This window comes from Centruroides sculpturatus, unplaced genomic scaffold, assembly GCF_000671375.1.
Source record: "Centruroides sculpturatus isolate CEXI.00-Female unplaced genomic scaffold, Cexi_2.0 scaffold1029, whole genome shotgun sequence".
Lineage (NCBI taxonomy): Eukaryota > Metazoa > Arthropoda > Arachnida > Scorpiones > Buthidae > Centruroides > Centruroides sculpturatus.
The window spans coordinates 54,953-68,775 of record NW_019385204.1 but is presented as its reverse complement, the minus strand read 5'-3'; the positions used below and the strand labels follow the sequence as shown (position 1 = coordinate 68,775).

The 13,823-nt window shown below is 30.4% G+C and overlaps 1 protein-coding gene across 7 annotated transcripts in view; it reads right to left on the bottom strand.

Moving 5' to 3' along the window:
• The window catches only part of LOC111636093 (multidrug resistance protein 1-like), a 38,724-nt gene that overhangs the window by 17,862 nt on the left and 7,039 nt on the right, over nt 1-13,823 (bottom strand). For 4 of the 7 annotated variants that reach the window (XM_023381270.1, XM_023381267.1, XM_023381272.1 and 1 more), the window contains exons 2-6: nt 9,700-9,869; nt 7,163-7,223; nt 1,707-1,879; nt 875-1,114; nt 621-792 (exon numbers count right to left, since the gene is read on the bottom strand). In XM_023381270.1, the coding sequence (XP_023237038.1) occupies nt 621-792; nt 875-1,114; nt 1,707-1,879; nt 7,163-7,223; nt 9,700-9,842 (789 nt within the window). In that variant the 5' untranslated portion in view covers nt 9,843-9,869. Of the gene's footprint in view, nt 1-620; nt 793-874; nt 1,115-1,706; nt 1,880-4,000; nt 4,062-7,162; nt 7,224-9,699; nt 9,870-9,991; nt 10,202-11,573; nt 11,648-13,823 lie in introns of those variants that run through there. The other 3 variants (XM_023381268.1, XM_023381269.1, XM_023381271.1) reach the window with 3 other exon arrangements.

The window sequence follows — 13,823 nt, the reverse complement described above, 5'->3', positions numbered from 1 at the left end:
CCAATAGAAGTTAGTATAGATAAAACAAGCTGACTGAACTAGTCATAATTCTAACAGTGGGAGGATTCAAACAGTAGAAACGAATTCAGCATCGCTGCATAACCAGATTTAGTAAAATTCGTTGGTACTGAATATGGATCAGAGTTTTGTCGTCGAACAATCTTCAAATTAATTCGATTCCAAATGAAAATCTCTTTTGCTCATTAGAAATTATAACAACTTGAAACAACTGGATGCATTAAAAATATCAAATATAGAGATAACTTGCATTCATTCACACAAATTTTGATCAAAGATAAACCAAAAGCTTATTATTATTATTATTATTATGAAAGCTCTAGATCGAGTTGAAATCAAGTTTACAATAATTCTTTCATTTGTATAAAGAGTATTATTACAAATTTACAAAGGTTATCAACGTATTGGAATTTAGATTTGAGGTAAGAAACTTTTTATTTATTTACGCATAATATATAAAAACTTTCGTGCAAATTATTTAACTGGATATATCTTCTCACTTGAATTGTGAAGAAGTGTATATTTATACTACTAATCTTTTTGCTCTTTTTTATTTATAAATTAGCTATTAAAATATATTTAAAATAAAATTTTATATTAACCTTAGATATAACTGCTGCAGAAACAATCAGAATAGGCATAACAGACATAATAACGAGAGTCAATTTCCAACCAATAGCAAGAGCACAGATGAAACTTAGAATAGTTGTTGACATGAAGTAAATGCAAATACAAACTTTCTCTCCTATTCCTTCTCTTATACGATCCAAATCACTAAAAAAAAGAAATAAAGATTAAAATGAACGAGATTAGAAGCAAAGATATTTTAAACAAGTTGTAAAATATCATAACTTACATCGTAACACGACTAGAGAAATCTCCAGTTTGATGAGTGTCAAACCAACCAATGTCTTGCCTCAGGATAGATTTCATAAACAAACATTTTATTCTAAATATTTGTCTCTCTGCAGTAAAACTGAAGCAAGTCACCATCGTATAGTTTAAGAGAAATAGAAAAACTGCTACTAAAGTGCCTTTTATTGAAAGATCCTTACAAGTCTCTAGAAATTCGTTATTCGTATTATTGTAGAAAATCCTATAAGAAATACAAAATATATAATAATTATATTATATTATATATAATTATAACTGAACCTTAATATATTTACATTTAAACAAAATAGTTTAATACATTTAAAATTTATTAGCATTGTTTATTATTCTAAGTCTAAAATATAAAATAATAGAATAAGTGATTTAGATCAGTGATAAGCAATCTTTCCTGGATACGATCAACAAGAGAACATTGTAAGCTGCAAGCTTTAAGTCTGCTGAGTGCCAACATACTCCAAATCCTTAGTATACTACGTAGTAAAATAATGTATGCTAATGATACGGAAACTACTGGTATATAATTTATTCTTATGTCTTCACTGATCAATTTGTAATTGAACAGTGAAAAGATAAGTATTACAATTATCAATTCAATTAAGGTAGCGTAATGGCCGAGGCAGTAAATAAGGAATACAATTAAGTTGGGAAGGAGTAATGTTGTCATGATATTGATAGAAAATTATTATGCAGCCCGATTGACAAACATAAAGATAGAAAAAATTTACCATGCTCGATTGTATAAGAGTGTTAAGCGACTTTTTACTCATGCTGTATAATTATTTAAATTAACTTACTGAGGTATTGTTGTATTTTCGATTGAAATTTTTCCGTTAATCTCTTTATCGACAAATTCATCAATAAGCCATCCAATGAATAATACCATTGCTGGATACGAAACACCACTAATAACCGCTAAAATACATCCTATGAAAATCAATACTCTTTCGAAGGGCGTAGCATACTTGTACTGAAAATAATATAAAAATTGTAAAATATTTATAATATTTCATACTAAAAGAACTATACATATTGTTACCTTGCTAATAATACCATATTTACACATAAAAAAAGACATCAAATATCACTTAAAAGTCATTTCATATAATAAATTTAATTCATATAACTATCCACATGCCATACGAGTTAAGGAAATTTCTCTAACAGTCATACATAATCTAGTTTCTTATTAAAAATTTGTGTCTGACGATTACTTAAAATAATATTTATTAACAATTCTATAAGCTACTGACACTATATTTCAGTAAATAAGTCTTAACTCAAAAGAAATTCATGGGTCATTCTTAGATACGAGACTAACTTTCCTTGACACAATTTCAATAAACAACTTTGCCCATTAATTGCAAATGGGTAAAGCTAATGAAAACTGGTTGCTGATTTACACCTAACGAACAGGGTGGCCACGTGGAAATTTTGCGAGTTTTCTTTGCAGGTTTAAGATCTAAATAAGAGCAATTTCTCATAGAAAGTTGTCTCGGGAGTATTCCCCTGGCAGATCACCCATTTACCCCATCAAGTCAAATCTAACTAGTAATAAACTTCTAAAGTGAAAGACAAGAAGTATTAAAATTATTAAAGTACCCATTACTTTTTTATTATAAGATATGTTTGAAGAATTGCAGTTGTAGTCTTTCAGGAGCGACGTTTTTAGATAAGTAACATACTACTTTTTAAATTTTCTTTGAATTATTTTTTTATATTTATATTATTTTTATTTATTGTAAATAGTATTAATTAAGTTTTATTTGATTGTAAAAAGTTCTACTTGAATACGTGGAACATTTTACAAAGAAAAAAATTTATTTTAAACGAAAAAAGTTTCTTGAAGCTGAATGAGAGAATTGGATCGTCAATCGATTCAAGGAAGACAATCAAAGAATAATGATGCTGATGATGAAGAGATTGGGTTTGATGGAATATGGCAACGCAATGCATGGACGATCACTGGTGGTGGTTTTATTAACTTCTCTACTGTTGGGCCGAAGACGAGAATAAATCGAGATACTTAAGTGTGAAAAACTGATATATATTCTAATTTTTCTGAAGAGAAAGGACTTAATATTTATTAGTAAACAAGTTTCCAAAATTAAGCCTGAACTTATTTTTGATGTTGCTATTTTATGTTCAAATCGCGTAATTCCCACAATTAAGCAATTATATACAAAATTATTTGTTACGTTATCCACTTCAAACTTTTATAACTATTTCTAAATTCTAAAAAAGGAACAAATTTCATAATTATTTGTCTCGTAATATATAATAAATATCATTTATTTTAACGAAAATCCAGCAACGAGTTGTTTAATTTTCCCGGCAATATTTACAACTGCTTGTGTAACATAGCGCCATATGTTACGATATTTTATTATTAAAAACATTTTATATTTTGATTATTATAAAATAACAAACAGCTTAATTTTGAAGGTAGGGACTGGTTTTATAAAAAAAAAAAAACTGTAAATGCTAATAACGAGCAAAGCCGTCATTAAGAAGATAAAGGGGAATCGTGTGTTATATCTCTTCTCGAGATATAACACGCGATTCATCTTTATGTTCCCACCCTCTCGACCTTTAACCACCAAAATTTAACAGCATCAATCTCCCTAATACACAAAACACCCTGCAAAATTTCTGAAATTTTCGACAAAAAGCACAAGAGTTATTAAGCTTCAAAGAAGGTGAACAAAATCGTGGCTCCCACACACTAATATCCATACATACAGAAAAAAAAATGGTATCAGACTAATTAAATGGTGCTCTTTGACTTCTTCATTAAAACTTTTTTTGTTAATTTTCGACAAAATTTCAGAAATTTTGCAGGATGGTTTGTGTATTAAGGGAATTGATGCTGTTAAATTTTCGTGGTTAAAAAGTTACAACATAAGAGATCTTAAAAATAATTTTCTAGGTAAACAAATAAATCCATCTGATCGTGCATGCAAGACTTCATATGTAATAGCTTAAGAAAATTGAATAAAAAAGCTTTATCATTCCGAAAGTACTGCAGATACATTAATTTTATTTATTTAACAACTACTAAACAACAAAATATAATATAGAATTTACTTACTAATGATAATAAGGATGAGATTTGCAAATTTTTGCTTCGTTGTTTTACGAATTTTTCAAGCCTGAAACAAAAGTGAAAATAAATAAAAATTAAGTTGCATAAGCATAAATAATGATGATGAGGTATTCAAATTTTTGCTATTGTTTTAGAATAAATTTAATGAAATGTCCATGTCTGAAATATTTCAACTTGAAATCGTTATGAAACTCTAATTATGACAGGAATTTCTAATGTGTTTACTTGCCAGCCCTTCTCAAAATAAGGTTTTATTTCTTCGTTCCCCTCCTATTGATGAAGAACAATAAATTATAAAATAGAATGAAATAAATTAAATATTTTATATACCAGATTATGTCTATCCCTTGAGAGAAAAATTTGAAGTTTATTTTTATATTATATACGTGTATATTTGATGAAATATTTAAAGGATCACTGTTTTACTGGAAACAGTTATTCTGTATATATTAATACGAAATTTATATATATTATTAAGATAAAGTTTTACATTGTATGATACAATCAGTTAAAAAATATTTTGTGACAAATATACAGAAAAAAACACTACTTTTTGATCTGCCAAATAGAGTATTATTAAAATAGAGTATTATTAACATCTATATTATTAATTAATATAGATGTTGACTCCCCACATATTTACTGATAAATTGCAAATTTGATATTATTTCATAATTCATCATTGATACGAGAATCCGAACTTTAACGAAAATCGGTCGTCGATGTCGTCATACTTGTTCAATAATTGTTGTCATCTACTACATGAGAGAATCTCCACTTACACTTTCTCGACAGCAAAACCCATAACCTGCTGACTTCCTGGCCGGGCGATATCGTGCTAATAGCGTAATTAACGGCCGAAGAGTCAATGGCCGTTTAGTTCTTTCCGAGATAAAAAGTTGCCGCCGAACCTTAAGGAAAATCGTCGCCAGTTCCTTGACCTATACTCTGTGCCTCTGAAACGGATTATACTATCGACTCGGACCCGAATTGTCTCCGAATTGGAATAACTTCGTCGTCGAAACACCAAATAATTCGAGATTCCATCGACACCAAATCTACTCCCGGAAAAGGACATTTACCTCTCTGACTAGTCTGATATACATTGTCCAGAACTGTTCTCATCCTCTTCTGCATCAAGACTACAACCGGATCCTTCAACTACAGGTATTTATCGCCACGCGAACCTCTTGTAAACTCTTTTGTCTATAGGCCTCTTAAAGCTAATGATTAACGAAATTGTAAATTTTATCATGTTTTCTTTGAAATTAAATCATTATTAGTTGTTAAACTAGCATCCGAGTGATTCTCTTCCGGTACGCTGTCTCTCAACCCATCTCCATCCGGAATCCGATCACCAGCGTACGCAGCCGTTCGCGTGACCTACGTCAAATCCGAATCAACGCGCCGTCTCGGCTTCCGTGTCAAACGAGACACGGTGGTGTCAGTCCTGATGAGACACTAAAGAGATGTCGACCCTCCGGTCACATTAATATTAATATTAATGATGAATTATGGATAATATTACAATCGATTTTTATACAATTTGTTCGAGAAAAAGTTTCTAAATTCAATTCAAATTTTTAATAAATAATTTGAAATTATGATGTGGATTCTGTTTACAATAATTCAAATCATAAATTTTCATAATTATTTCACAATTCTATCTCAAGTGACGAGATAGAATACTTTAGAGCTGTGATTTTCAACTGGAGTGTGCAATAAATTTCAAGTAGTAAAAATGTAAATTATTTTTTGTTTTTTATTACTTTTTTATAATTGAATTGTTTTTAATAGTACAGTAAGACCCCGCTTAACGCTGTTTCGGTATTACGCGGTAGTATTAGAATTCCCCCAGATCGCACGCAATGTTGGGATTCCCCGAACGCACGTTTGATGCGTCACAGTTGATTTATGATCGGTCATCAATTTTATTGTGTGTATAAAGATATAAACATATTATATTTATTTTATTGCGATAAATACGGCATTTTTTAGTATTTACAATGGGTGATTGCAAAGAAAAAGAAAGCAAAGCGGCAAGAAAGAGCATTTCGCTGGAAACTAAAATGCAGGTGAATGGCAATCTGATATCGGCACTGCATTAAATTAGTCAACTTCAACAATAAGGACAATTTTTAAAAAATGAAGAAAAAATCGTATCATCATCAACTACAACCACAACGACTTCGGCAACAAAAATTACCCGTACCATAAGCAATGTGTTTGAAGAAATGGAAAAACGACTTTCCATCTGGATTGACGATGAAGTTGAACGCAATATGCCATTAAGTCAAGCAATTATAATGGAAAATGCGAGAAAAATATTTAATCATATTCAGAATGAAAAAGGCGACACGAATGAAAATTTCGTAGCTAGTCGTGGGTGGGTTTAATCGATTTAAAAACAGGAAAAAATCTTCATGACATACAGGTTACTGGAGAAGCAGCAAGTGGAGATACAAAAGCAGCTGCGGCATTTCCAGCAACATTAATAGCAATCATTGAACGAGGGAATTATCCTCCTGAATTAGCTTTCAATGTTGATGAAACGGGTCTTTTCTGGAAAAGAATGCCAAAACGTACATTTTTATCCCGTGAAGAAAAGCGAGCATCAGGATTTAAAGCTACAAAAGATCGTTTAACACTTCTACTGGGTGGTAACGCTAATGGAGACTTTAAATTAAAACCACTGCTTGTTTATCATTCCAAAACCCCAAGAGTAGTGAGGGGAATTTCAAAATCATCTTTACCAGTAATTTGGGAGTCCAGTAAAAGACCTTGGATCACTATGAAAATTTCCCAGAATTGGTTTACCGAACATTTTTGCCCGTCTGTTAAACGCTACTGCGAATTTAAAAAACTAGAACCGAAAAGCTCCACTTTTGATCGATAATGCTCCAAGCGTGTATTAAGGGAATTGATGCTGTTAAATTTTCGTAGTTAAAAAGTTACAACATAAGAGATCTTAAAAATAATTTTCTAGGTAAACAAATAAATCTATCTGATCGTGCATGCAAGACTTCATATGTAATAGCTTAAGAAAATTGAATAAAAAAGCTTTATCATTCCGAAAGTACTGCAGATACATTAATTTTATTTATTTGACAACTACTAAACAACAAAACATAATATAGAATTACTTACTAATGATAATAAGGATGAGATTTGCAAATTTTTGCTTCGTTGTTTTACGAATTTTTCAAGCCTGAAACAAAAGTGAAAATAAATAAAAATTAAGTTGCATAAGCATAAATAATGATGATGAGGTTTTCAGATTTTTGCTATTGTTTTAGAATAAATTTAATGAAATGTCCATGTCTGAAATATTTCAACTTGAAATCGTTATGAAACTCTAATTATGACAGGAATTTCTAATGTGTTTACTTGCCAGCCCTTCTCAAAATAAGGTTTTATTTCTTCGTTCCCCTCCTATTGATGAAGAACAATAAATTATAAAATAGAATGAAATAAATTAAATATTTTATATACCAGATTATGTCTATCCCTTGAGAGAAAAATTTGAAGTTTATTTTTATATTATATACGTGTATATTTGATGAAATATTTAAAGGATCACTGTTTTACTGGAAACAGTTATTCTGTATATATTAATACGAAATTTATATATATTATTAAGATAAAGTTTTACATTTGTTTACCGAACATTTTTGCCCGTCTGTTAAACGCTACTGCGAATTTAAAAAACTAGAACCGAAAAGCTCCACTTTTGATCGATAATGCTCCAAGCCATCCAACACATTTGTCTGACTTAACAACGTGCATTCCAGTAAAAGTGATTTTCCTGCCGCCAGATTATTATCTGCGGCAGACATTCCGATAAACTTTAAAATTTAATATTACGCCTTGATCCATTGGTTGGATTAACGAAGTTGTATTTGGCGGCAGGAAAATCACTTTTATGTCTGCCGCAGATTATTATCTGCGGCAGACATTCTGACAACTGATTGATAAAACAGATGGAGCAGATAAACAATCCATTAGAGATTTTTGGAAAAACTATAATATCATGGATGCTGTAGACAACATCAATCCTTCCTGGAATGAGGTGACCGAGAAATGTTTGAAAGGAGTATGGAAGAATGTATGGCCGGAGCTAAGCAAGGATGTTGACACAAGAGAATCCATTGTTGATGTCGACGGAATTGTCAAGCTAGCAAATGAAACAGGGTTGAATAATATAAATTTACAGGATATTGAAGAATTATTGCAAATTACAACCGGGGAAAGTTTTTCTAACGACGATCTTAAAGAATTAGTAGAACAACAGGTGCATGAAGATGACGAAATTAACATTTTTGAAGATGAGGAACAAAAGGAACTTTCAACGGATTTTCTAAAAAACGTTTAGCCACTATAACGGAAATTATGGATCAGTTTATACAAAATGAATTAAATTTTGATAGAAGTTCAAAGACAAGACGAAGTGTCGTGGATGCGATATCTTGCTATTGACAACTGCTTGCTGAAGGAAACAGGAAAAGCAAACGACGTTAGATTACTTCTTCACAAAGAAACAAAAGATGTCAAATGACGAAGAACCTCCCTCATCACAAACGACTTCTTTACTCGAATTTTTTTTATGAATGTTTTATGAATAAATATCGATATTAGCAATAAATAAGTCTATAATTAATGTAATAAAAAAGTATTTAAGAATAAATGTTACAAAATAAAAAAAACTGATAGATTTTCTTATTCTCTGTTCTGTTTCACGTATCCCCATTATTTACGTGCTAAGATGACCCCGTTTAAAGCTGTTTTGTTTAGCGCTCTGTCATCTAGGAACGTATCCCCCGTGTTAAGCGGGGTCTTGCTGTAGTTATAATTGCTATTTACACTGGAATGTGCTGATACCAACGTAAGACATTTAATCCAAACTGTTTTCTATTTGTGTCAATTAATAAGAAATTACTTATTAATAGTTACTAAGGGTTCATTTTAAAATTTTCTGGTATAATTATTTGATAATTTAATTATATTGTGATGAGAAAGTTATTACAGTAGAGTCCCGATTATCCGGGTAATTGAATCGAGAGTATCTATGATAATGTAGAATGTTTGATAAAACGTAAACACATACAAATACATAATTATAAAATTAAATTTTATGACGATTACAATTGAAATTTCTCCAATCTTTTTAAAAAATGCGTGTTGTCGTGAAGAGTTACCAGAGTAAATTGTTATAAAAACTTATAAAGCATGCTTCGAGCAGCACAAATCTTGGATTAATTGCTCTAAAACCTACAAACAAACAGTACCGTACTATATTTTCTAGTCTTTATTGACAAATTACACTTCCATAAATCACCACGGTTATTCGAAACTATTTTAATTATACTATTTGAACCAGTAAATATTGTTAAAATGCTGTACGTCATATTATCTTGATATAATTTTCAATGAAAATCTTATATACTGGTACAAAGGTCGTATAGGTTCATCAACATAACTGATTAGAGCTCAGGAGTCCCCTATGTTAAAATGGTATCATTACGTAAGGATAGTTTCATTTTATTTCATTTAATAATTAATTTGAAATTAAGATGTGGATTCTGTTTACAAATTAATACAGTAATTGGTATTGTAGTAATATATCTATTTCGTCTACTATATTGGATTAAAGAAAATAAAACTGAAAGACAATTAAATGCACTTACTTTGATTCTGTCGATCTTAACTTATTACGTTTTAACAAATTATTAACATTTAATATTTGTTCTTTTGCTCCTTCAACGTTATCACTAGAATCTCCATTCAGTGAACGAAAATGCGTTCCAATTATAAATTCTTCTTTACTCATGTTCTCAGTGTATAAAGAATTCTAGATCTGTAAAAAATAAAAGCAAAAATGACTGAAAAACCGAATTTATTTTAATGTATTAAATAGTTCAAAAATTAATAAAATAATATTTGTATGAAAAAAAATATCATAAAAGATTTAGAAAATACCAAAGAACATGGCGGACGAATAGCGGTCAATGCATTTGCCTACCGCTCTGGAGGGATTAGGGATCGAAACTGGCACAGAACCCCAGAATTTTTCATGGTAATCTTACTTAGATACATTGGGCTTCGTCTGTCACCATACGGCTGCACCCATTGTGAGCCTGTCGGATCCACGATGGGCACAGAGAAAGAACCCCCTCTTAGTGTCCCAGGCTTAAACAGTTAAGAAAAATTGTATTTACTTTTTAAAATAAATATCAAAATCAAACTATCTATCAATTAGTTTTCTCTTAATTTACAATTTTTATCTAAATAAAAGAATATTCCAATATTTTATCAGTTGAAACATGAACTCCAAAGTGCTAGCTAGTTTCCGAGTCAAAGTTTGTAGAGTGAAATTACTGAGATAAGGCTTCGTGATAAGTATAATTGCATAGCGACCAGAAAGAATTCTGAATATACATTTAAAAATTATTACTAAAATCATTTGAATGATACATTTTTAGTAAATTTTTAAAAGAATATATTGCTGGCTGTCGTATATGTTATTTTCAGAGAATTATACTACATACAGCCTACAAATTTGCGTTGAATTGATGGTATAAGGCAATGCAACGTAATCCGCCAAGGGCATTTTGACAAACTATTTTATCACTTTTATGGGAAATTGGTTCATATTTAGATGTTAGACAAGTGAAGAAAACTTGGAAAACTCTATGAGACTATCCGTTGTCAGACATGAACCTGCGATTAGTGTTCAAAGGTTTTATCCACTCGGCCAATGATAGGCGCCTACAGATTTAATTGTACAATTCCTTTTAAGGAAGAATGCTCTAATCCTTAGTTATGTAAAATTTAATGATTATCGGAGATAAACAGTAGAAATATTGCTTGCTTTATTCGCTTCATGCTACAATAAATGGAAAAAAAAAATCATAAACAGAATTTATTGTTTATTGATTTTGATCCTGAATTTAGGCTAAAATAGTTCGAAAAAGTTTCTAAATTCAATTCAAATTTTAAAGTTAAATATTTACGTACACTTCATGTAAGTATTTATTAGTTAAAGTTTCAATATTTCCCAGAAAAAAGTGTTTACAAGAATTTTTAAAATATTAATAAAATTACATTTTTTAAATTAACTTAAAAGGCTTAAAAGATGTTAGGCCAATAGCAGAAAATAACGACTTTCAAAGACAGATACGACGTCACTGTGTAAAAATAGATAAACTACTATAACTCTAAAGATAAAAAGCTATGATTAACATTACAATAGATTTTTATACAATTTGTTCATTTTTAAAATATTTATCATTTTTTTATTTATCCCAAAAGTTTCAACTGAATTAACGTTAACACATGGGCAATATACCAAGGAGGAAGGAAACTAGTCCCCATTTAGTTGTCATACAGGATTACAATTATGGTGTTGTATAATTGTGTTATAGTAATAAGTACTCTGTACTGTACTATTCCGTTCTCTGTAATTATTACACAGGGTACAGTACAGAGTAATTATTAATCAAACAATTCGAATGGTTAGCTAATTTTTCACTATGTATTCTTATAGTTCTAGTTAACTTACCTCAAAACTACCATAGTATCAGAATCGACAATCTTTATCGTTGAATTTATTATTATTATTATTTGCAATACTAACGTCTATTATTATAATTTGCAATACTAATATGAGTTTCTGATAATAATAATAATAAATAAAACATGAACATAAGAATGTAAAAATTGTAGAACATCAATTTCTAACCATAACAAATATTAAAACATTCACGGCCGGTTTAATTTATAAAAACAGAGAATGACTCAATGTCTAGTAGTAACTGAGCACGATGATTTATATCATGATTGCACTGATTATCTCGTTTATCACCCAGAAACATTCTTATTTCTCGTGACGCCACATAGACGTAAACGTAAGTCTATATGACGTCATGTAATTTTCTACACATAAAAGTAATATCATGAAACAAAACAAAATATTGTGAAATAAAGTTTTGTAATTTTGCAATACGTTTAATCTGACATCTCTGTTTTCTATTTAAAAATTTACTTCATTTTTTCTAAAAATATAGTCCGTCTATCTTCAACGTCTAAGATAAGATAATTTTCATTTATTTAAATGTTTATTTATAATTAAAAATGAATAAGAGTGATATTAAATTTTATTTTAGCTCAATGATTTATATTTTTGAATTATGAAAATTGTATGTAACAATTATGTGCAAATGAAAAATTCGATACGAAATTATTTTAAATACTTGTATAAATTAATTTATATATATGTACAAAATAGAATCTCTGTTCTCTATACGCTTCTAAACCTTTTGACCAATCTACATCAAATTTTTCAGTTACTCTCTATAACCCTGCAGAAAATATAATCTACCACGAAACATGGACATTTCTCTCCTGATTTTATCTTCTTGACAGTTCAATTGAAGTGCATTGTGGCGGAGAAGAGTCTCAAATTAAGCTCGATTCCGCCGTAAAGACTGGTGTGTTCCTGAGATGTTGAAAAAGGACAGAATATGAAGTTATTTATTGTTTCTTATAATTTGTGAATACTTTTGTATTTTATTATTGTACTGGCCATTATATTTATTAATTCAATTTAATGTTGCTAGAAAAATATACCAGAAATGCCTTACAAAGTTTCATATGATAAAGGATCACAATTGTATAAATTCGTAATCTACTTCAAACAATTTATCGACTATTTTATCTGAGTTTCGATTTATTTTATTTTATCGACTATCAATAGAATATAAAAATAAAAGATCAACGAACAATTGTTTCTTGTGACAGCGTCACAATGCCATACTGCAATTTTTAATTAATTTAATTTAAAATATATATTCTCCACCTCAAATTAGTACTTAGTGCCTTGTTCATCATACTTTTTCTTTAAGAATAGAGTCGTGCCGGTCATCTATCTAACACCTTTCATGGAAAAACTTTGAATTGAAATAACATGATTAACAGTTTTAAATAACGTTCATATAATCAGGGTCTCCTGTTCCTAAGCTGTCTATATCTGGTCTAGACTTTCATCTATTTAACTCCGTTCTCGAAGTTAAGGAATGACAAACGAACGGATGGACGACAATGGAAATTTATAGGTCTGCACTTTCTTCAAATTGCAGTCCAATAATACAAAAGAGACAGTTGGAACTTGCTCTTGGAAATTCTGATTGATAAACATTTCGCAACATTGCAATATAATTTTTGTGTCATTAAATTAATACAACTTTATCAACTATGTAAATTAACGAACAGTGTTTTTATAGATATTTTTGCTTTGTGGGTACGAAGTGGTTTTTGGTAAGCTTATTATGAGTTCTACCAGGCCCATAATGGGACGGCCGGGTGCTGAAGGAGTTTCCCAATATATCCGGAACGGGCTGCCATTTAACACTAGCCGTGGGTTCGCACCTCACCAACGGGCTGCCACGTAAAGTTTTTGAGTTTTCTTCATGTCTCTAACATTTAAATATGAGCCAGTTTCCCGTAGAAAGTCCTCTCAGGAAGATCCCGTTGGCAGAGAGACCACGTGTTGCATTGCTGTATTCCAACAAACCAACTAAATCATTTATTTCGACACTTAAATCGGGACGGGATCGGAATTATTGGGATAAGACGACGCAACACTTGGATGCTGGAGAACTTTCTATAGAAAACTGGTCATTATTTAGATATTAGACACGTAAAAAAATCCGCAAAACTCCATACGGCCAGCCCACTGCTGAGGTACAAACTCGCAACAAACTGCCAATGTTTAGTGAGTATAAACCCACTAAACATATAAACCCACATAAAC